This window comes from Alligator sinensis, unplaced genomic scaffold, assembly GCF_000455745.1.
Source record: "Alligator sinensis unplaced genomic scaffold, ASM45574v1 scaffold277_1, whole genome shotgun sequence".
Classification (NCBI taxonomy): domain Eukaryota; kingdom Metazoa; phylum Chordata; order Crocodylia; family Alligatoridae; genus Alligator; species Alligator sinensis.
Window position 1 is genome coordinate 1,877,555 of NW_005841899.1, and position 24,591 is coordinate 1,902,145.

The 24,591-nt window shown below is 41.1% G+C and overlaps 1 protein-coding gene across 3 annotated transcripts in view; it reads left to right on the forward strand.

The window, feature by feature from the left end:
- The window catches only part of MGAT5 (mannosyl (alpha-1,6-)-glycoprotein beta-1,6-N-acetyl-glucosaminyltransferase), a 148,852-nt gene that overhangs the window by 68,790 nt on the left and 55,471 nt on the right, over positions 1 to 24,591 (forward strand). For all 3 annotated transcript variants that reach the window (XM_025197563.1, XM_025197562.1, XM_006018383.3), the window contains one exon: positions 5,741 to 5,874. In XM_025197563.1, coding sequence (XP_025053348.1) covers positions 5,741 to 5,874 — 134 coding nt within the window. The remainder of the gene's footprint in view (positions 1 to 5,740; positions 5,875 to 24,591) is intronic.

The following is a 24,591-nucleotide window of genomic DNA, read 5'->3' on the forward strand; positions in this document are numbered from 1 at the left end:
TTCAGAATCCACGCTGTTGAGTTTAGCTGTTCTGTAAAGCTCTTTCAGAAAGCATATTTCGTTTGTCAATATCCACTATGCGGATATTCTTGGAGAAGGACAATGAAAGCTGTTCTGCAAATCAATGGGCTGCATTCACAGTTGTTCAGTTGTTGAGTGGTAAGTAACAAAACGCGTGGTAATGAATTGTGACTGAACAGTGGTAGGCAGCTTTTGAGAGAGCTACACCATTGAGCAAATATATCTTCCACTTAAAGAGTCTTGAATTCAGGCTGCTGGTTTGTTTCCCTCCCACCCCGTCCAACCAATTGAATTTTCCATCTAGCTTTATTTAGATTTACTGCTTTAATGTCACTGGAAAAGGAATTGCTTTATCAAAGAGGCAAAGATGGCAGCACAAAATGATGTGAAAGTGGTTGTATGGACAACCCTGCCTGGCTGCTGTCTGCATTGTTAAACACTCAACTCACTTCTGTGCTTTTAGTCCCTCTCCTGCAATCTAACTTCACTCTTCCTTTAAGCACAATCTTTAATGTGTCTTTTTGTGAATTTTTGGCAGAAAAGCCAAGATTTTTCTTTAATACTTGTTGAATGTAATCCCATAGTATTAGCACAAGGCCATGAATCAGAAATTCTTGATTGTTTCCATCAGCTGTGGAGCTGATTCTCTTTGTTATCTAACCTTAGGGCTCCTATACACAGGTGGAGAGCCTGCTGTAATGCACAATCCAGCACATCAGATCAGACTTGATTAATCAAGTCTGCTGGAGCACAGAAGTTGATGTGCTCCGGCAGCCTCACGCATCATGCACGTCACCACTCATCTCAAGTGCTGACAAAATGGCGGCAGCGCGCTTTGAAATAAAAAGCATCCGATGAGCTTTAGTTCAAAGTGCTCTGCCATCATTTTTTCAGGATGGGGACATGTGGTGACACTGATGCACGTGATACAAAAGCGCTTTCTATTAGTGCAACTTGCTAATAAAAGCACCTGGCGCCATCTCTAGGAGCATGTGTCAGAATGCCCTTAGTTTCTCCCTTCTCTCCACTTTCCTTCCCTTTTACCCCTCCCACTTAAATGCAGATAATATTTTTCTACTTCGTAATACCTTACAACATCTAATTTAGTTCTTATTCAGATTTCTCCAGTTTCTTAGACAATATAGAATAAAGTATGAGTATGTTGCCGGAATTTAATAAATAATATCCATTTAACATTTTAAATCCTTGTCATTCTGCCCATTCAGTACTGGGCATTTTTTTTGTACCAGAGGTAAACGAAAGAGAACCTTTTACTCCAAAGAGTTACCAGTCTTTTTCTCTTAAAATAGTTGTTAAATAGCAAAGATTTTACAATACAGTGCTAACTCTGAACCAACTAAGATTTCAGCTTTGCTCCTGTAGGTTTGATCATGAGGGAAACAAATTGCCACTGAATAAAAAAAGCAAGCAGGAATCTGGCAGGCAAAAAGTGGGTAGAATTACTTAATGTAGCTAATTTTACATAAATAATTTTGAAACTGGGCAACAGCTCGACTGTCCTTATAAACCAAAGATAACTAGTATCCCTGGACCTATGCAAAATATTTTGCCACTAGGTCCCTAATTTAAATTCTATTATAAATACTTTAAGTTATCCTTAAATGAGGTTGTTACCCTGCCTATGTATCAGTGTTTAAAAGTGTTTATGCATATAAGCAGTAGTGATGGTTTTTTTAATGCTGCATAATCTTGCTTCTCTATCCTGCTAAATTCTTTCTTTCAATCTTCTCCTGACACAGTGAATTCCACAGGCTGATTTTATATACTGAATGTAAGCATTTTTTTCTTTTAAATTTTACCTTCTTCCCTTTCCTTGGACTGCAACATGCTATCCTAAATACAGGAAATGGAAAGGTGCCCTTAATTAAGGCTGCTCACTGTACACGATTCATTTTGTTAAATACCACCATAAAGTCCTTGAGTTTAAATGAATACATGGCTGAATGAGGCGCTTTTTTTTGGTGGAAAGGTTAATTATAATTGAGTTTTGCATAGTTTGTTCAAGGCACACCCGCTGTAGCCTGCCATGCCAGCTATAGAAGGCTTGGAGGTTTTTAGGAATGTCTGTTGTTTCCCTAGATTTCGGTTGTAGCCGTGTTGGTCTGAGAATATATGCAGGCAAGATTCTTTGAGTAGATGTGATATATTTTATTCGACCAACTGAGTAGTTGGAAAAAAGTTCTTAGTGAGCTTTCAGGCACAGTCACCCTGCTTCAGGCATAGGAAGTCTCTGCTAGTGTGAGACTCCAAAGAATGAGAAAAGCTAAAAGTGCATAGGATATCAGTGAGAATGTAAATAGGTAGAAATTAGAAAGACAAAAGGTAAAGCAGGCAAGGGAGGGGGAAAAAGCAGGTTTTTACTTCTAGCATTCTGTCCTTCATTGGTGTTCGGAGAGTTAAAATCCAGATCCCTAGAATAAAGTCTGCCTGTACTTAAGCATCTTTAACATCATTCACAAACAGTATAACCTCATAAATCTGGATATTGAAAATCCAGCCCTTTTTAAAACTACATTCCATCAGAGAGTAGCGGCGGCCGTTCCCAGAGCAGTGGAGGGGGAAACTTGCATGCAGCGGCTGCTGCTGCCATCCACCACCTTGCACCACCGCTGCTCCGGGACTGGCTGTCACTACCCCTCCTTTCCCCCCACCCCCTCTGCTCCGGGACTGGCCGCCACTCTGGTTTCAAAAATCCAGAATTTTCACATTTCCGCTAGGTGCTTGATCCCGAGCATGCCAGATTCATGAGGTTATAGTATATATGCATTAACAGGGTGTTTTTTTCTTATTTTACTCAAAAACTGCTGAAGTATAATTTAATATTTTATAACTATTTTTACTAGATTTTTCATCTGTAGCCCTTGCGTCTTATTTACGAAGCTTTCTATCCAGTCTATTTTATTGCAAATTTAAAAGATTAACAACATATTAACATTTACATTGCACATAAGATGATCCATTTTAGCAATCAATTTGCTGATTTTCAGGAGAAGAGAAACAGACATGAAACCTCATAATCATGTTTGATTTTGCACTACTTTGAACATGGGTTTAATTTGGTATGTGTGTAGGTGATTGGAAGGGGGCTTGTTTTATTTTGGGGTTGGAGGGGTTACTTTTAAAAAAATGTTCCTATTAAACAAGATCTAAATTTGAATTCTGAAGTGAAAAGGACACAATTCTGATATAAATCAAATGTGTGTTAACCGTTGAACCCCATGCCCCCCTGTGCTTATCTTGTAACCTGGGGGTTGGCAACATTTTTGGCTGGAGTGTCAAAAACACCCCAACCTCCACCCATGCCTTGACTTGGGCATGAAGATGGTGTGGGACCCTGAGGGGGTCTGGTCCTAGTTGCTGGCAGCAGGGGCACACACGTCTCCGAATGGACAACAGGGGAGGGGCTGGGGTCACACTGCCCCAGACCCTTTCCCAGCCATGCGACCTGCGGCATGCATGCAGCCACCGCCGCCGCTACCATAGAGCCAATGCCAGGGCTCCAGACCCCATTGCAGCTGTTTGCAGCCTGCCCTTCACCTGGTGTAGCTGCCCAGAGTCTGGGCCAGCTGTGGCATGCCAAGCAAAATGATCTCGTGCCACACTCTGGCATGCGTCCCAGGGCTTGCCAATCCCTGTTCTAATCTGTTAGAAGCACCTAAATGAACGTATTTACATTGTGCCCTGAATGTCAGCAGTTTGGTTCAATATGGGAAGTAGGTTCTAGACTGGAGGATGTTCTCTTAAAAACACTGCATGCTGCTTGAGAGAGTGCATCAAAGATACATGTACACCTCAGACACTGAATTCATATAGGTACTTGATTGAACAGTTTTGTTATGCATGGATTAAGTGATACATTCAAACTGTAGAGCTCTAATAGATTCAAACTTAAAACAGACACATTTAATATCTTTAGTCTGTCACATCAGTGAAAATGAGAGGCTGAAATCATACAGTTTATGCTGATATTTTTCCTGTGTCCTGGAGCACTTTATAAATGCAGAAATAAGCAACTATTACACAGTATAGAAAAGTATTTTGAAGAGCATTTGCATGTAAGAGTCCTTCTCAGTAGTTGAATACTTTGTCAAAAACCACCTCCATTCCCACCACAAAAATAGTGATTAGCTTTGTTGGATACTGAGGCTAAGAACATGGACTTCAAGGTAATAAAGAAAAGTAGAGGTACTCTGATACATCGGTCCCATGTCGGATCAGCAACAATATGACGAAAATTGAGAGCATTGGCAGTCGGCTTTTTTGTCTGATATGGCCGATAATGTGGCCAATAAATGCTGTGTGCATTTGCGCAGCTGGCCAGAAGTGCAGCCCGGCAGCGTGGTATGCAGCCAGGTCCAGCTGATAAGTCTGTTGTGGGGGGAGGGAAGGGGCATGGAGCAGGAGGGGAGACTAAGGCCCCCGCAGGGAGGTAGGGGGGCAGGGGCAGGTGCTGCCCAGCTGGGGCGGGGTGGGGCATGGAATGGAGCTGCGGCTCGTCCAGGGGTCGTGAGGGGGGGCGGCTCCCTCTGCTTCGTGCACCCCAGGAGGGCACGGGGGGGGGGGGGCGGGGGCTTGTAGCGGTGGGTGCTGTCCCCGCCCCGCACCCCCTGGATGAATTATGGCTCTGTCCCATGCCCCACTCTCCCCTGCCTGGGCAGTGCCTGCCCCAGCCCCACTCCCTCCCTCACCACAGGGGCCTCAATCTACCCCCCACCCTCCATGCTCCTTTCCTCCCCCTATCCTTTCCCCTAAAACAGACTTAGCCGTCTGACACTGCTCTCCACGCTGCGGGGCTGCGTACTGGAATTGGATCAGTATCAGACGATATGGGTTGTTAAAAATAGCCATTGCTATCAACCCAAAAAATCTATTGATGCACCCCTAAAGAAAAGATCCATGAAATCTGAAAGTTGCAACAAACTATTTTAGTTTATAAAGATAGTAGGTGAAATCCTGACTTGTAGTTTTAGTGGCAAAATCCTTCAATGAGACTTCATCCAGTAATTACAATGAGTATGTAAACAACAATAACATTTGCATGTTGACATCCTGCATCATTCTTTTGTCATTTGTATTTGGAAAAAAGGTAATATGGAGACATAAATTCTTCAGTGACTTGTACTATGTTTAGTGTTAGTTGCTTTTCTAACTTGGGGGATGGACCAATATGAAAGTTAAAAAAAAAAAAAAAAAAGAAATTTTCAATATGTATCAGGTGCTATCAAGTGACTTGTGAACTGTTTTATTAATTATTATTACATGTGGGAACAGAGCTGTAAGTCAAAAAACACTCTTGGCTATTGCTTTTCAAATTGCCAGCTCTGCAAGCCTTAACTAGCATCTAAAAGTCAAGCTGGGTTCCTTTTGGCTTTCATACCATCACTAATAGAAATTCTGTAGCTGGAACTAGGGTTAAGCATCATAAACAATATTGTTATCCAAGTTCCAGTTGCAGAATTTTTAATTCCCATCAGTGAGCCAGAAATGAATGATTTACTTCAATAGCTGTATTTGTTCTGTAGGACTTAAATTAGTAAGAATTATTCATGACAATAAAGCAAGCAGATATATCCCTGTAGAGAGCTGATATGTGGAGTAAGAAGATATTCCCCCATAGTCACTTTTCTGACTATAATCATCTTTTAAAAACCTTTAAAACGTTATTTCACGTAACAGACCTCTCCTTTCTTTCTTGTAGCTCACACTCCAGATAATAGTTTCCTTGGGTTTGTGGTGGAACAACATCTGAATTCCAGCGACATTAAACATATTAATGACATCAAAAGGCAGAATCAGTCTCTTGTTTATGGAAAGGTCGATAACTTCTGGAAGGTGAGTTTCAATATTATATCTTTATTCACATTAATTTTGATTGAGGGAGCAAGATGTAAAGCTTGAGACTGAGACTTGCAATAATCTTTCCCTCATGAATAATAAACACTTTATCTGAAAATATGCAGTAATAATATTAATCTTCTGAGCAAGGCTGACGGGTGCCTCCTGAGTGTTGGGGTGAGGGGGGGCACAATTTGTAGGCGGGCCTGGGGATGGGCCAAAAGCAACAAAAAAAAAAAGCGCAGCAAAAAACCTGCCCCACTTTCAGGGGCCAGTCTCACAGGGGGCACATGCCCCCCCCCCCCCACACTTGTCTTTTGTATTTCTGAGCATTCTGGGGGGGCTTCTCCTAAAGTGCCATCTACCTACCTAGAGGGCATAGGTATGAAAATCCCTGAAAAATATCTGTCCATTTCACTTCAAGTAAAAAATTTGCAGCTTTAAGCAGTAAATGTATTTGGGTGTGCAGATAAAAGCTAGTGAAGCACAATGTGATTTTGAACAATGAATATCATTTCCTTTGCTTGAACGTAGGACTTGATATGTTTTATGTCCAAATGAGTAGGATGCCTGTTTAATTTTGTTGCTAGTAAATAAAACAAGTTTTTGCAGTACTGCTATTAGAATGATTTGGGGGAAATACAGAAGTTGTTGAAAGACATTATGAGTATTTGAAGTGGTGCAGACCTGAGCCATATGTCATAAGTAATTGTTTCTTTTAGTGACTTCTTTTGCATGCTACAGAAAGGCAATTATACTTGCATTTGAATAGGAGGATATGCTGTGTTCTGAGCATCGTGAGGTTAAATGGAACCTCCAGGCTTTCACTTTAAAACTCTTGAAATGTGCCATCTCACTGAACCTCCCTTCAATAACATCACTGTCGTGCTTGCATGACTTCAGAGTTGTGGCATTGCCAACTCAGCCTCAGTGCTGCTCTAGATATCAGACCTGCTGCCTGGGACTGAGGCTCTATGGAGGCAGCTCCAGGAGACAGGTCTTCACCTGCACTAAAAATTCTTTTGATTCCCTAGCATTTGGCAGCAATCTTTCTAGTCAGTAAGAAGCATCTTTTTCTATTTCCTCATAATCCAGTTCTGGGGAGAGGAAAATAGGAAATATTCTGATTCCCAAAAGAAGAAGCCATCATTTTCTTCTCTACCAATGCAAGTCGTCTTTGAGTAAGGAGGCTCCTTACCAGTTTTAGTGCCAATTCTTTTAGCCTACACCTCTTGTAGGATTGAGCATTGAATGGTCTGAACACGACATTGGTGTGCATACCTTTAACATAGCCAGTTTTTCCCCCTCGTGATGAAGGGGCCAGATAATAAAGTCACTGGCTTCTTCTCCGCTGCATGATTGATACTGGTGACAAACACTGCTGTGCAATATGGTACATCCCCTGAGAGCCTGGATTTGCTTCAAAACCAGACTTGCAGGCAAGTTTGGTTAGCTGCAGAGCATTTACACATCTTCCTTTGCCAAAAACCCGTCTGTCTGGCAAGACTTTATTCTGGACCACTGCTCCAATAGTTGTGCCCCTACGTTCAGTAATCAGTAAAGGCTGTTTCATGCCACCAGAATTAGTAATGCTGACTTTGCTCCAAGGATAACATTGACTCTAGAAGCACTTGCAATTATCTCCTAGATTGCTGTTTTCATGGGTCAGCCAAATTTAATTCTCTGCAAATACCCTGACATTGTTAAATTTTCAACACTGCCTCTTCGAAGGAGATTGACATATGTACAATACCTCCAAGGAGAATTTATCAGACTATGCAGAATGGTAACCCATCAAGAAGTGTTCTAATGGGATATGCCCTGAAGAAGAAATCAGGCTTCCATCAGTATGATGAACAGGAATAATTTCAAGAGTTGATGGGGACAATGAATGACATTGTACCCTCCAGATATGAATGGGGTCAGCACCATATGCCTCTGATCCCCTTTTCAACAACGTTCAAATGGCAGTCAAAAGACAGGCATAGCCTTTAGTTTTCCAGAATGACTAAGTCCCATGGAAGACATTTGGCACCTGTATCCTTGTTGCCAGCATCAGAAAAAGTTTATCATATGTATTCTGTGCCCTTGAAGGGTCCCCAGTTGTTGCAGCATCGCTCAATTGATTCAGTGCTGGTCCTTGATTGCTGGAGCCCAGGAAATCTCTAAAAGGGGCAGAGCATCCTTGACCACTGCCTTGGGGAGACAGGAAAGTGTATTGGACACCGTTGAAAGAAAGTCTGTTTTTCCTGCATCCTTGTGCCTCTGAATGGCAAATCATGGAGCTGTCATGTCCAGCTATAGCTACATACCATGAGAATCCAAAACCCTTTACTAACCTCTCCCTTGTACTTGATGAACAAATGGAAACATTTAAGACAGGAGTGCTCAGCTTCCAGTCCACAGGCCAGATCCAGACCATGGGGGCTCTCCAAGGGTCCAGAAATTTTGTAGCAGGGGTGCAGTAGCAGTGTTAATTGCCACTTCCCTGCTGCCAAATTTCCAGACTCATGGTGAACACTGTAGGCCCTATAACATGGCCCAGCACGCTGGCAAGTCCAGTAGGTGAGCAGCTAGAAGTTAGATCTGGGCAGTGGACAGTGCAGAGCTTTAGCGGGGCACCAGGCAGCATGGGGCCGGATTGGGGCAATTCAGGATCAAGACAATGGACCAACCTCATACGGAATCCAGCCCTTGGACAGACCCCGTGCCACTCACCCAGCTCATGGGGACAGAAGGTTGGGCATCACTGGTCTAAGAGTTTGCTCACTAAGGTCAGAGCATGTCTTCTACATGTAACTCAACATACTCCTTAGATTCTCTTGGTAGAGCTGTAGCTAACACATAGCACTAAAGAGATTTGTGATGTAAATCATTAGGCCACCTCCAGATTAAAAAAAAAAAAAAAAACAAAACCCAAAAACTGATGGCCCCCTCCTGCCTCAACCTTTGGTGATGCCTGTCTGGTGCACGATTACCTAAACTTACTGGTTACTAGACACCATCAGAGACTTCTAGTTAGTTCAGTTTTACCCCAGGGCTTTCTACCCCTGCTATCTTTGGGGGACCTCTCTCAGGAAATTTCTAATGGAGGGAAAAGAGGATATTGCAAGGAAGATTCCTCTTCAGCACCAAAGGAAGCAATTTTAATCCAGATATTCCCAGTACCCAAGCAAATAGATGATCTGAGAACTATGCTAGACCTCTGACACCTCGGCTTCAGTTTATATTGTAACAACCTACTTTAAATTTCAGGCTACTATGAATAGGCTGACACGGCCCTATCTTTGGTGCCAGGATGGGGGGAAGGATAATAATTTACTCGCGAGCAGAGTTCACTCTTGCATTTCCTACTGTTATTCTCCACAGACCTCTCTAATGTTGAGTGATCATTCTTAGGACCTCACTGGTTCATGGCCACTGGAATACTTGGGGGGACTGTCTCCATATCAGGACTGAGGAATTCAGGACTTAGATATGCATTTTACAACCCTTTCACCCATTTGTACTGTAGCATGTAGAACAGGTGTGGGGAAGATACAAACATAGTCCTTAAACTGGTTGGTACTTTCTTTTCTTCTTCAGATATGACTAGATACAGCCAAACTATTTGCACTGAGTGAGAATATCAGACATCAGTTGTGCTCGATCTAGGATCACAGGGACAAGAAATATTGTTGGGAGACGTTCCTGCTGGATTTGAGCAGTCATCTACTCTATGCATACTTATCTGTTCTCTTGGTACCCATTTTGCATAAGGGTACTGATGGTGCTGTGCTAGCGGTTTGCAAAACAGCAGCAGGGACGTCTGCTGGAGCTCATTATTCAGTGGACTCGGTATTTTTCTCTGATGCTTAAAGGAAAATGGGGGAGGATAGAACCAATATCAAACTGATGGCATAGATTGGGTCTCTGGATATTTTCCTGCTGTTTGGAGAATTGCTGGGCCATCTTCCTCTGTGCCCAGACCTCCTTTTTCAGCAACAAGGGAAAATTATTAATCTGATTCTAGAAACTTCATCCGATTCCATAGATGGTAGTCTGCTAACTACCATGGGCACTTTCCAACAATCTAGCAGTCTGGTATAGAAAGAATTCAAAGTATTAAGTGGATGCTTTTTCCTTGTTGGGTGAAAAGCCAAGGGCTGGCTAACTTCCTCAGTCAGGAGTCCCTGCATTTAAATTCAAAAGTTCAGCAATAGCTTCTTTTAAAGGTTCATTTAGGAACTGTTATTGTGTGTTATCTGTTAGAGACTAGCCTTTTATTTTCTTATTGTGTCATCTCCAAGTTTAACTAAATGACTAGTGTCTTCTGCATTATTTGCGCATCTTCCTCAAATAGTGCTTTCCCTGGAACTTCAGCCTGCTTTTAATGATGTTGATATCTTCTTCCTGTGAGCTTTTGTTCAGCCCTTTTAAGAACCCCAGTCAGGCCAACTGGCACTTGTAATAGCATATTTCCGCTGCTAGGAAAGTTAGTGAAATCTTTGCCTTTCCATCCTATACAGCATTCATTTTAAAATGATCACTGAGACCTTATCCCTGTTTTGTGTTTCAAATGTTCTTACATGTTCATCTTTCCACTATACCTATCTTCCCATTTTATTCCCCTGAACCATGTTCACCCAGAGAGTATTATTTACTCTAGGTATGAAAAGAACCCTATGCTATTACCTGGACAGGGTTTTAATCTCTTTTAGAAAGTGTGAACACATTTATTTGTTGCCTGTTGAGAGAGAAGTAATGGAGAACCTGTCAGGAAATGAGCTCTTGTCCCCCAGATTAACAGAGAATAGTGTGCATTGTTATACACAACCAAAGAAACGCTTTATCTTTTGAGTTGGAGCAGCAGTGCTCACCCTACGGCCTACTGACCAGATCAGGTCCATAGGGCCATGTTATCCAGTCTGTGGGGCTCCCCACAGGTGCAGAAATTTGGCAGCAAAGGAGTGATGGCAGAGTTAATTGCTGACCCTGTGTACTGTGCACTGCCCCTGAGCTGGATCAGGCTCACAGACTGAGTCCTCGCACACAGTCCAACCCACAGATTGGCCCCATGCCACTCATCTGGCCTGTGGGGCCAGATGGGTTGAACACCACTGTTTTTGAGTCTTTCCTGGAGCCTCAGCTTGTCTCAGATGGTGCTGTGCTAGCGGTTTGCAAAACAGCAACAGGGACGTCTGCTGGAGCTCATTATTCAGTGGACTCAGTATTTTTCTCTGATGCTTAAATTATTAAGGCATTTCCTTTTTTCTTTTTTTTCTTGTCTAGAATTCTTTGCACATTACTGTCCCATAACCACAGGTTCTCTTAAAGAAAGTAACTGCTTGATCTTTTGAGAATTGCCTCTGTACATTCACACCACCCATACACTCCTCCCTGCCTGGAAGTTTAGTATGTTCGGACTGTATTGGCTAGGGAAAGGGAACTGAGGTGATCAGGGACTGTGCTCTTTGTATAGGTAGTATCATTGTAGTATGAGAGCATTACTGCATGACCCACGTACACGGCTTTCTCATCCAGTTTTGCAACTGTAGGGTAATATCATTCGGTCCTTGTGACCCAGTGTGTGAATGCCCAGAAGCAGCTCTTGAAGAGCAGTACTTACTAGTAAGTGACTCTTTCATAAGAGCTAATAAAAATAGAGTAATTCTCATTTTTGGTAGCTTTTTCTAGAGACCATTTATTTAAGCATATTTGGGGGGTAGTATGATACTTCAAAACCTTTTGCTGTATTTGTTGTGAATTCTTTAATGTGTAAAAGATACAAATATTACAAACATAACTGAGCTTATAGAAAGAGAAAATGATAAATTTTAGTGATTTTCTTGGCATTTAAAGATGGAAGAAAATGTCTTAAGGTGGAAAAGCCAATACTCCATAGGAAAGGAAGAAGAGTCAGTAAACAAGGAGTTCTACCTTGATATCAGTTCCCTACCCCTTCATCCTTTTAATTGGGAAGGTTTTGGAACTAGTGGAGGAGAAGCAAAGATTGGATATAATTAAATAAGGATGGCTGTCTAGATCCGATTCCCTGGGTTAAACATCTATAGTGGGGACTTATTAGCAGTTTCAAAACCCTCTGCCTCCAAGAAAAAGCATTATTCTTTTAGAATGGAGTCAAAATATTGTTATCATACACTGCCGCTTAGTTGATATTGGTACAGTACACCAGAGACTGAGAATCCAGACAGACTGCTGCTATGATTAAATTCTCAAGTGTTTCACAACAGGTGTGGGAGAAAAAGGAAAAATCTCAGTTGCGAAAGAGGTAAAAAAGAGCTAAAATCTTGTTTCATTTAAATCAGGAACCTTTTGCTTTTGGAATGGCTAATTTTTTTCCTTTTTCACCTATGTCTCCCCCTATGATTCCTGATGAGAGAAACTTTAAGGAAATTAGGATGGGAATTAATCCTAATTGGTCTAGGAAACTATGATGTCTAAATGTACTAAATGATTTAATAGCATTTCTGATCATGCTTCCCACTAGAATAGCTCAGCGGTGTTAAGCCGATTTAGGAAGGCAATGCTGTGGAAGAAAATGTACTTATGCAGAAAGATAAGCACCTTGTTGTCTGTTTGCCAGCTATCCATTTTAGTAGTCTTTTATAGGATCTGGCAGGTCATCAGATTAGTATATGGAAACAGAAAGAAGAGCAGAGTCTCTGTCTTTTAGCTGCCATATTGAGAAGTGTGTCGATGGATGTTAATTAGTCACCGGTTAATTTAAAGTTGTGATGCTTCAAATTTCTTGTCCAGGGCTGCTGAACTTTGAGATCCTCATCTATAAAATTAATTTACTTTTAATGTAATGGTGAATACTTTAGTTCTTCTTTGGCTTAAAATTAAGGAAGAAGTTCCTCAATTTTTTTATCTTTTTTTTTTCCTTTGGCATAATGTGAAGATTTTACAATATAATTTTCATTCCTCAGAACATATTGCACCAGAACTGAAATCGATTCATTTGAATCTATTCCTCCAACTTAGCCTCTTTCAAGTACAATTCCTGATCTGATTATCAGAACTGGAAACATAATTCAGTCTCTCAAAAATAACTGGATCTAATAATCAGTCATCATTCCTGACCTGATTACTAATATGAATCAGCAAAATAATCTGCCATGTGCTGTTGGCTTAATAATCAAAGTCGTTTCTCAGTCACTAGGATTTCTGTGTACTTATTTTTTCAGGTATTTATTCTATCTGCCCTGCTCCTGAGATACAGTCATAAGGTAATGCTGGAAGGGAGCACTGTGATCTGCCTTGACTTGACATTCTGTATTACAGATGCCAAAGGACATCTCTGCATTAATTTCTTATTTGAACTGGAACATCTCTTTAGAGGAAAAAGTCCCCTTTTTCTTTTAATATGGCCAGTAATAGAGAATCAATAATGTCCCTGGATATGTGGTTAATTACCTTCTAGCGCTAAAAAATTGTGCCTTTTTTTCTAGTCTGAGTTTGTCTAGTTTTAGGTTCAGTGATAACATCTTTTATACCTTTGCCTGCTAGATTGGATAGCCCTAGATTATCAGTTTCTTTTCCCAATGTAAGTACTTTATGATTGTGATCAGATTGACCCATAATCTTTCTTTGATAAATTAAATAGATTAAGTTCCTGACTCTTTCGCTATAAAGCATCTTTTCCATTCATTTAATCCTCGCTATTGTCTGAGCTGTTTTCAGTTTTCTAACATTCTTCTTGAAGTGTGGACAGCAGAACTAGACACAATATGTCATTCACACGAGCCAAACAGAAGGGTAACTTCCCTATCTCTACTCAACATGACCCCACATATACATTCTGTTTGGTGGCAGGAAGCACATGTCCACCCCACTGCGGAACATAACCCCCAAATTCTGTCCCATGAGTGCAATCTGCATTCTTTGTTTCTAGTAGTACAAGTTTATATTTGGCCTTTTTGTCATACATATTGTTTGTTCATAACACGTATTTTCAATCTTGTACGCACATTTTGGAAACCCCACCATCACTGCCACAGTACAGCCCCACAGTCCAGCAGGGCTCACTTGAGGAACTAGGAGAAAAGCCTGTTTGGGGAATTAAATCTTATTCTCCAGGTTATAACAGCATGCCTGAGCTAATTTCGTGTCTATAAATTTTCTGTTTTATGCAAATTTACTGTCTTTGTCATTTGTTACTGTGGGTAGGGTTGAACAGACTACTATATTTATGCTGCTGCTTTTCTTTATATTTTATGTAAAAAGGAGTCATTAATTTTTAAAAAATCTAGCAGAATTCTCACATACTTGCTGCACCTTCTGCTCAGCAAGACTTGTCATTAGAGCACAAGACAAGAAAGTAGATAGTTCAGATTTTAAGCTGGCCTTGCCATTGATTCGGTTTGCAGGCAAATTCCCTGTGCTTCTGTCTCTCTACTACTTTACCCACCATTCAACTTCTAGTGCTTTTTGAGCAGAACCAACACAGCTTTGAGAGCGAGAGCTAATGTTGCTTCTTTTGTGTTAAACAGAATTGTTCACTAATGATATCTAACAGTCTAAAGGTGATGTACTTGCATAGGATGTCAGTGAAGGCACAATCTATCCCTGAAAACCTTTGCTACTGAGGCCAGTGCATAAGGAAAGATCCAGTTTGAGTCCTCTAAGTTGAGCGTGTAACAGTCTTATTTAGAAGGATCCTCAATTTTACCTGGCAAAGTTTTTAAGTAGATGTGGTATCTTTTATTCAATCAGCTGAGTAGTTGGAAAAAAGTACTTAGCAAGTTATTGGGTGCAGTCACCCTTCCTCAAGCATAGGGAGTCTCTGTTGGTCTGAGACTTCAAGGAATGAGAGAAGCTAAAAGTGTGGCAAGATGTCAGTGAAAATATAAATGGGTAGAAATTAGAAAAACAAAAGGTAAAACAGGGAAGGTTCGGGGGAAGAAAGTAGGGGACAAAAAAGGCCAAAGGGAAAACACTGCAGTGGTAATAATACAGGGTAAAAGAGAGGCTATCAATATAAAGGAAATGATAGGGAATCAGGAAGAAAAAGGGCAGAGAAGTGGGGGAGGGGACAGGAGAAAAGGTAGAAGAAAAAGAAAAATGTAGGAGGTAGGTCAGGCATGTATCTGGTGAACCAGATACCAGGCAGGTTGTAATGTGTCATAAATCCAGTGTTTATATTGAGTCCATGATTTTTTGTATCCAGTAGATTTATGAAGTGAAGTTTGTAGGCTTGTCTATGAAAGGCATGTTGTAGGTTCCCTTTAAGGATGAGAACCGAGAGGTCGGAGAGGGAGTGACTGTCCATGAGAAGTGTGCATCCACAGGGAGTTGGGTATTCTTGTCTTTGATAGATTTTCAGTATGCGTTCATTCTGGTGCGCAGTTGCTGTTTGGTTTCTCCTACATGATTTCCATTGGGGCAGTTGGTGCACTGGATGAGATGTATTACATTTCTGGAGGTGCAGGTGTAAGATCCAGGAATGGTGATGGTCCTGCTGTGGGGTGTAGTTATAGTGGGGGTGGTGGAGATATGTTGGCAGGTTTTGCATTTCTTGTCCTGACATAGTCTGGATCCATGGGGTGTGGTTTGAGTCATAAGGAGTTTGCTTCTGGTGATCAGGTTAGTGAAGTTTTGTACTTGTTTAAAGGCTAGGATGGGTGGTTCTGGGAAGATCTCTTTAAAAATGGGGTCCTTTTCTAGTATGGCTTGTAATTGTTTGAGGATTTTCCGTCCAGGGCAGGGGCATGTGTCATCACTAATAGTGTGCAATTTATGAGGATTTTCTTTTTGTACTGCAGCAAATCTTCACGTGGTATCTGGGTGGCTCTTTCAGAAGTGCGATCCATCTCTCTGGAGGAGTGTCCTTCTCGACTGAAAGCCCTATTGAGATTTGTGAGGTGGCGATCATGGGTATGCTCCTTGCTGCAAATTCGATGGTATCGGAGAGCTTGGCTGTAAATTACAGCTTTCTTGGTGTGTTTAGAGTGATTGCTAGTTCTGTGTAGATATGTATGTTGGTCTGTGAGTTTCTTGTATATGGTGGCTTGAATTTTACCATCATGGATATTGATCATGGTGTCCAAAAAGGAAATGCTGGTGTTAGAGTATTCAAGCAATAGTCTGATGGACAGGTGATGATTGTTGAATTTTTGGTAGAAGTCCATCAGCGACTGCAGGGTTTCGGTCCAAATGATGAAGATGTCATCTATGTATCTCAGGTATAGTTAGGGCTTGATGGTGTAGTTCCTGAGGAAGCCTTCTTCAAGGTGGGCCATAAAAAGGTTAGCATATTATGGGGTCGTTTTGGTGTCTGTAGCTGTGCCTATGGTCTGGAGGAAGTAGTGGTCGTTGAAACTGAAGTTGTTGTGTGTGAGGACAAAGTGTATGAGTTCAGTGATACCCTGAGGTCTGTATTCTGAGTTGTGATCTTGTTTTTGTAGATATGTGAGGCAGGCTTGAATGCCATCCTTGTGTGGGATGTTGGTGTATAAGCTAGTGACATCCACGGTGGCTAGGAGGATATTGCTGGGAAGGTGGTCTGTGAGTTTTTGCAGGAAGTCAGTTGTGTCTTAGGTGAAACTCGGTCTTTGGGTGATGAGTGGTTTTAAGATGGATTTGATAAAACCTGATACTTCAGTTTTTTCCATCAGTTTTACCTGTACAGTAAGCAGATTTGAAATGGACGGTTTGAGACCATACAAATGGGACATTAAACTCATTTCACAGTGACTCTTTGGAACAGAACTGTAAATCATGGTAAAATGCTGGTTCACAACTTTGTGGAGCAGGTATAATTACTGTTCCCCATCACTGCTAAAACTGCGGGGAAATGGGTGGCACTTGCTCTATTTTTTGTTGGGGAAACTCGTGTCCAGACAGGTTAACTTAGTCAAGGCCACGGAGCACATGTAAAACATCTTGCAAGAAACCCAGATCTTATGAGTGTTCCCTTTAGTGACTAGGCAACACTTTAGAGCCTCTTATTTGTACTTGTCAATGCAATTAAAAGTTCCTCTAAGTCTAAAAGGGTAATTTTTATAGGTCAGGGACATGGCAGTTGGCTAAGATGAAAACATACATTCTTTGATACCTTCAATAGTATCACAGGTTTGGGGTTGTGACAGGGATTCAGAGCTGTATAAATGACTGAAGAGATACCTCTTGTCTCCTGGATGGAACAGGAAGGATGGATAGTGTTCACGAAACATCTCCCTCGTCAAAATGGAATGGGTTTGGCTGTATCCATAAAATACCAGAGCTAAAATAGTATTGGAGAGATGATGTAGCTCTGATGGTCCAGGAAATATGAGAGACAAGGATGTTTGTCAGTGATATTTTTTATTGGACCAACTGTATGGTTACCATAGGCACAGACAAGCTTTTGAATGCAATACATTCTTCTGCCAGTTGCTTAAAGCTTTACATTTGAAACCTTGTCTAAGTCTGTGCTTACCATGTTGTGGATAAATAAAAGATATCACCCACAAAATCCTAGCCTCAGAGCTAAAACAGAATATTTTGAGACTTGGAGATGTTCTCTAGGGCATAGATCTATTCTTGTGCCCACCTTGATATATTATTTTGCTTTACTTGACCCTAGTTCTAGAAAGGAAAATGATCTATGGCTGATTATAAGTCATCCGTTATAGTCTTTGCAGAATGCAGAGCAAGAAGGCAGATTTTTGTCTATTTTAGAAAATATCTGTGAACATGCATCATATCATAAAAATCATTTGAGAAGTTACGTTGTAACATATCGACCACAGTTCCATAAAATGTATTTTAAATATTCGGTTCAAAGGTACCACTGCCATTTGACTAGATCAGAATTTTTCACAAGGTGTTACTATCTGCCTAGAGATTTAGTTTCCTTTATAAATACTTTTTACTTAACTGAGCCAGCATTATTCTCATTGGACTTCTGTCTCCCTTTCATAGCTGGTATATGTAAATAGGATGTGAGGTGGGGGCACATATTCTCTTTGGGTACTTTCAGGGGCAGATCTGAGGAAAAATAATCTAGATCAGGCTTTCACACTTGTGGTTCCAGGGTTAGTAGGCATTTTGTGTTATCATGACTGGTTGACACGATGATCTGGTTCTTCCCCTTTTTTGCAGTACCCTTGCACATTGTATTTGCAACACAGTTTACTAAACAGTTAGATTTTTGAAGCTGGAAGAGGTAAAGAAAACTTCTGTGTTCAGCCCTTGCACATATGTGTGCCCACACAGTTTTGTTACCATCCACTTCATCTCCCTTCAGTTTGCAGCAGTGCAGTTGCCTAATCTATCAATTGAAATTTATCTCCGCTACTGTCATAAAGCAGCTCAAATCCTGCCCTTCTCTGGCAATTGTGCCATATCTCAAGTCAGGCAGCTGCTTTAATCTAGCCATGATTCCCCAAACATCCTTGCTTGCCTTCACTAGATGTGAATAGGGAAAATGCATTTTCCTAAAAATAAATTGTCATCCATTTGGATTTTTATTTAGTGTCAGTATGGTTCAGCTATCAACAGTGCTCCTATTTTTTTCCTTTTCCTTTCTGCAGCACCATGCACCTGTACAGGAAATCGGTGCAGTCCTATAATACTAGGTAACCCAGTCCGTTAATAGGATTTGACTGCCACATGTACCACCTCCCAGCTGAACCTATGCCTCTGACTGTTCTGACTCAAAAGCTTCTCTTTAGCATTTTACCTCCAGTTCTACTGCTTCCCCACATCCCTTCTTGCTTCCTGTCGCCCTTTATTCCATCGACTTCCCTCTCCTTTTCTGGTCTGATTAATTTCCCTTTCTGATCTCTCTTATTTTTAGAAAAGATTCCAGTTATTCTCCATCCAATTACTTTCTCATCTTTCTTCTTGTACGTCATATCTTGGAGCCTGGTTTAATTGTCTTGACTTCCTTTTCCACTTTCTCTTTGATCCCACATAATCTGGATTACATTCTTCTAGTCTCATAAAGCATCTTCACCCACGATTGCCCAGGTCGCTTGGCAAAGATGAGAGATGTTTGCTTCCTTTGTGGTGCTGATGTACAGTCTTTTCTCTGTGCTAAGCTTATGTTAATTTAATAGCTTTTCAGTCGCTGCAGTGGCAGGACATATTGCATTGTCCTTGCCTTCCCTGCTTTTTTCTTGCAGCACACTGTAGGATTAAAACTTAAATGTGTACTGGTTATTCAGCGGACCCTCCTTACCACAACAGCAGCCACTTAAGAGCAACGTAAAACAGTTGCATTGTTGCTAATAACAAGTGTCTTCTATATTCCCACTTGTTTTTGATAGTCTCTTGTAGCACTTGGCCATTAGGTAATGGGGATGTCCACGTATATGCCCCAGCTAGAGGCTGAGACACCTTCAATGTTTTTTGAGTATGGCTATAGTATTTTCTTTACTGCAGTATTTAGAAATTTGAATGCTTTTGGGATTTTCCTTTTGGGGAACATGCAGCATGCATTTGTATTAACCTAGCATCTAGAACAGCATTTCTTAACCTGTGGGTTGCTACCCAAAAGTGGGATGCAAGAATATATGAAAGGGTTGCAAACAAACATTAAAAATGGATCAACAAATTTTAAAAATGAATTCTCCTTTAAAACAGAAAAACATGGGAAACCGTGGCTTTTCCCTTCCAGGCTGGCAGAGTTTGAGCCTGCAAGGGGCTGCTTGGGGCTCCCCATGCCCCGCACATCCACTCCTTGCCCCACACGGGAGTGAGGGTCACTGGGTTGGGACTGGCCATTGATGTTTACAAGTGGGTCCTGGTACAAAAAAGCTTGAGAACCGCTGGTCTAGGAGCCCTTCTCATGGACTGGAGCTCTACTACCTCTGTGCCAGCACCTCTTAAACAGACAGTTCCTGCCCCAAACAGCAAAAACTCTTAGCTCAAGAAACACCATTAGCTTTGGAGACTAAAATTTCCTTCTCATAGAATAGGAAATGTGCAGGCATTGGCAAGGTTCCCTGGACTGTCCTTCTAATGTGATTTAAGTCTTCATTCACTCTCTTATCCATTTAGTCATTGGTGCCACTTGTGAGACGTCAAACAATTCTAATTTTTTAGATAATTTTGTGATTCAGGGACACTGTTCTAATGGACAGGACAGAACCTGCCATTCCACGACTGCTGAATCTCATTGTCATGCTAATAACCTCACTGCCTACTGTACTGGGTTGACATGAACTGAAAAGTTAAAAATGAAAACCCTTCATCCCATGTAAATATACAGTAACACAGTTAATGCATTCCATAAGGTAAACACTGTTCCATGTCAAAACACAGCATGAATCTCTTCCTACGGATAACTGCGGGAGAAAAAAACGTAGAGTTTGTTTCATGATATAGTAACGGAAAAATAATACCAAGTGCTCCTAGGTTGCATATGTGGGTTATGTGGTTGGGATTTACTGAAAAATTTTAAAAGAACAATACCATTTAAATCCATTAGTATTCTGTTCTATGATAGTGGCTGACAGTGTTATAGGAGGAATTCTTTCAATTTACGGGCTTTAAGAAAAAACATACATTGCTCTTGTACAGTGTGTCTTAATTCCTAGTCTACGTTGGGTTTTTTTCCCTTTGTGTGTTTTTAATGTGTTTGTGTGTTTTTTAATATTGACTTGTTTTATTTCACTAAATCAAGTTTTTTGTTTTTTTTTTAAACGCAACTTTATGTAACCTGAAAATGGTGGTGGTAGTGTAATCATGAGCCTACATACAAAAGTAGTAATGGTTCTAATTATTGTATAATGAATAGTGCTTGTCATAAAGCAGGTTCTTAGAGCTAAGGTTGATGCCTGAGCCTGTTGGCACTTAGCTGACTTAGAATAGCATTAACACCACTCAAAAAAAAAAGAGTACTCATCTGTCAGTTAAGACATAATGCAAGCTGAGTCACTGGTGTCTTGGTAACCTTGTGACAAAGGCTTCAAATGTAGTTCTAGCAAAAAGGTTTCTATTATAATCAGGCCATTTTAATATACTAAATGGGTTAAAAATGTTATTTTTTTCCTGGGAACTCATCAGGTGTTTCTAGCCTGAACGTGTTTTTTTTTTTGTTTGTTTGTTTTTAAATTAGTTTGTAGTAAAGGCATAGTGCTTAATTAAATTCTGGGCAGAGAGCTTTGAAGCTCCAAAGCTCAGCAAAGTTCTGTTTGAAAATTTTGATTTGTGCCACAAAAAGCTGGATCTAGATAAAAGTCTAAATTTCCAGTTCCCCAAAGCTTTGGAGGTGTTGGACCCAATCTCTTGTTGTGGAAGTTTGTTCAAACACACTGGGCTGTTCAGGCCACATTAAAAATCTTTTGAGATTAGAGTTGACTTGAACTAAACATTTGCCAGAGTCTTAAATGGGGATATGGGATCAATACTTTAATTATGGAAGAGGGAAACAAATGTAAAGATTTTAAATTACGGTACCTATTAGTGAGCCAATAGAAACACTTCAAGGAAGAAATTAGTGAAGAAGGCATTTGAATTCATTCATGCCTGGAAAAAATGAAAGAACTGAATCAAAGATATGGATACTTCATGATCTTGGTATATATTAGCCCAAGGTAACTAGTGTTGAAAACTCCTTCATTTGATATTTGACTTTGTCACCTCATAGCTACTCTGTTGTAACATGTTTTTATGGTCTGTACCTTGAGAATATATGGGAACAACGCTGAATTCAACTGATTGCTTAAGCACTGTTTTTGCAGAGTATCTAAGTCAGTGCTTGATGACCTTCACTGGCTACACATTTATATTTACATGAAGCTTAAATGTTAGATTTGAGTTTAAAACTTTAATTGTAACTGCTGTCTGACCTGGTTAGACAGATCCCTCCTCTCATCTAATGGCCTGGGCATTGATATTTTTGTTGTAAGTCATTAGCAGCTGACTACCACCAAAGGTAATCCTTGTCTTATGTGTGTTGATCACCATTGGTCTCCATTTAACTTTAGCACTGGAGTTTGGTTTTAGCTGCCTACATTCCATTTGAAACAGGACAGATAATGAGAACAAAAAAGCCATGTTCATGCTGTCACTTAACTTCCTGGTTGTTTGTAGACCAGGAATACAAATGCTTTTAAATGCTTCTGCTCCATTTGAAGATTGAACATTTCATTCTTGAAATGGCACATTTCAAGAACAACATTTGATTGTGCTCTACTTCTTATAGTCCTTTAATTCACTGGTGTGTGTTTGGTTTTTTTTAAATGACTGGACTCGTAAAGATCACCTAGATGTTAGGTCTCCCAAAAGAATAAAGTACAAGACCTACAGCAGAAGTTCTTGTTTTTCTAAACTACATGAGAAAGGTTTGTGAAAGTCTTTGTGTTTTTGATTTTTAATAAGGGAAGCTAAACCTTACCCCATAAAATCCCCTCCTTTAATTTTTACAGTCTGAGTTACCAGACCCATCAGTGAGATTAGGACTCTCATTAACTTTTCTCTAACGTAATTGGCCAACTTGGCATGGGCCTACTTAATGTTTAGCATTTGAGTAGTGATGTTGCCCTGTCGGGTCAGGCCAACTCTCGGGATCTCAATATCGCGCTGTTAGACAGGAGGGCGTAACACAATTACACATATACAAACACACAAATCAGTTAGGTGGATACACACGCACACTACCAGCTCAGGCACATACACATTCCAACCAGGCTAGGCACATGCATACCTATTACCAATTCAAACACATACACTATACACCCCAAAAGTTAGACACAGATCACTAATTCATATATCATGCACACAATGCCATATATTTTTTATACACACACACACACACTAGCAACTCAGATATATACACACGTTCAAAATAACCAGTCTAGGTTTATGCACACCTATCACCAGTTTAAGCCCATACACACTACACACCAAATTTAGACAGAATTAGTTACCAGTTACCAACACCTGCACATTCAATACACATACGTGGATTACTAATTAATATACCACACACACACACAATGATATCTATATATGTGTTTTCACTAATTTACACACATACCACCCACCTACACATACACACAGGTGAGTTCCTAAGTTGGGTGTTGTGATGTGTATGTGTGTATGTATGTGCTTGGCGTACTTGGGATACCTGGGGAAAGGTTAAGGTGAGAAAGTAGAAGTGTAAGGAGTTAAAGTTACCAGGACTGGGATTAGAACTAGTAGACTGCAGGGGCCTAGGTTGAAGAACTGAGGCTCGGGAGTAACTTTAGGTTAATTGATCTTAATTGATCAAGACAATTCTCAAAGCCTGCAGAACAGGGAAGCATGCCAGCACAGAGTCTGGGACTGGAGCCAGAGCTATGGGGGAGCTGAAAAGGTAGCTAGGGAGAGGGAAAAATGGGACTAAGGGAAAGTGTGGGTATTAAAAGAGGGACTCTGGGTGTGGGAAGCAAGAGGATGGCTCTGGGGCAGCTAGAGAAGTTGCAGGGAGCGACAGTAGATGCTGGAAGCTGGAGTAAGGCTCCAGCTGCTGAAGCAAACTTCAGGACAACTAATAGGAGCTGGGAAGCTGCAAGGGGGGGTGTGGGATTACAGAAGGTGCGGGGGAAGCCTGAAAACAGAGAGACAGACAGCAGAAAATCACAGGAAAAGCAGCAGGCAGCAGGAAAGCAAGGAGAGGCTGAGAGGTGGCAGAAAACGGGAGATGGAATTAGGAGGAGATCGGGAAACTAACAGAGAGGGTGGGAACTGGAGCTGAGATAGAGAGAGAGAGAATCAAGCTGGAATTTAAAATAGGGACGGGATGGGGATTCAATAAAACATGACCCAACTTGGGGTTGCAAATGACAGTGGTTTTATTGAACAGGGGAGATGGTGACACAGTGCCAAATTGGTTCCCTTGCGCGCGCACACCCACGTGCGCACACACACAATGGCAGCAGGGGTTAAAGCGGCTTGGTGCAGGGGCTGAAGTCCAGGAGGAGAGAGAGGGAGACAGAGAGAGAGAGAGAGTCCAAATTGTAGGAGGAGGTGTGCAGGTAATATCTACCTATCCAAGCTGGAAGGGGCCCTTGTCTAGTAGATGTTGTCCAGAGTGGGGTCGTCGGCAGGGCCTCTGGGTGGATAGGTGGTGTGTCATGGTGCTGGTCCAGATGGAGAGGGCGTCCCACTGAGTCTGTCTTCACTGCCCCTTTTTATAGGGGCAGACCCTGTGTGACCCTAGTGACAGGAGGCATGCCCAGGCAAGGGTCAGCCCCTGGTGTACTGAGCATGTGTGCTCTGTGCAGAGCTGTGCAGTTTTGGGTATCTGGTGAAAGTTGCTGGTTTTGCAGGGTCCTTTGTCTTTCAAATGCTGGTCTTGTCTCTGTTCCTGGGTGAGGTCCATAGTTCCTGGGTGAATCAATGCGAGGTGATGGCCCAGTCATTACAGGCCATTCAGTAGAGGCCTGCTACCATTGTATTTCAATCATTTCCAATTACGCTCATTCATCGGGGAACCAGTTTACATGGGAGGGGTACGTGACTCATACAGTTGCAACATGGGATGCCCGGCGGAGGACAGAACATGGAGGCTTGACATAAAAAAAAAAAAAAAAAAAAAAAAAAAAAAAATGGAAACTTGACATGACTTTGGTTCACTTAGAAACACAGGTCTAAACTATACAATATCCATATGAAGCAATAAAAATCAATACAAAAATGATAATAATACAATAAACAACAGTAAAAATTAATATAAACCTACTAATTATACAGTATAAAACAGTGGATATCCAAAACCAAAAACTTGCTGCCAAAATA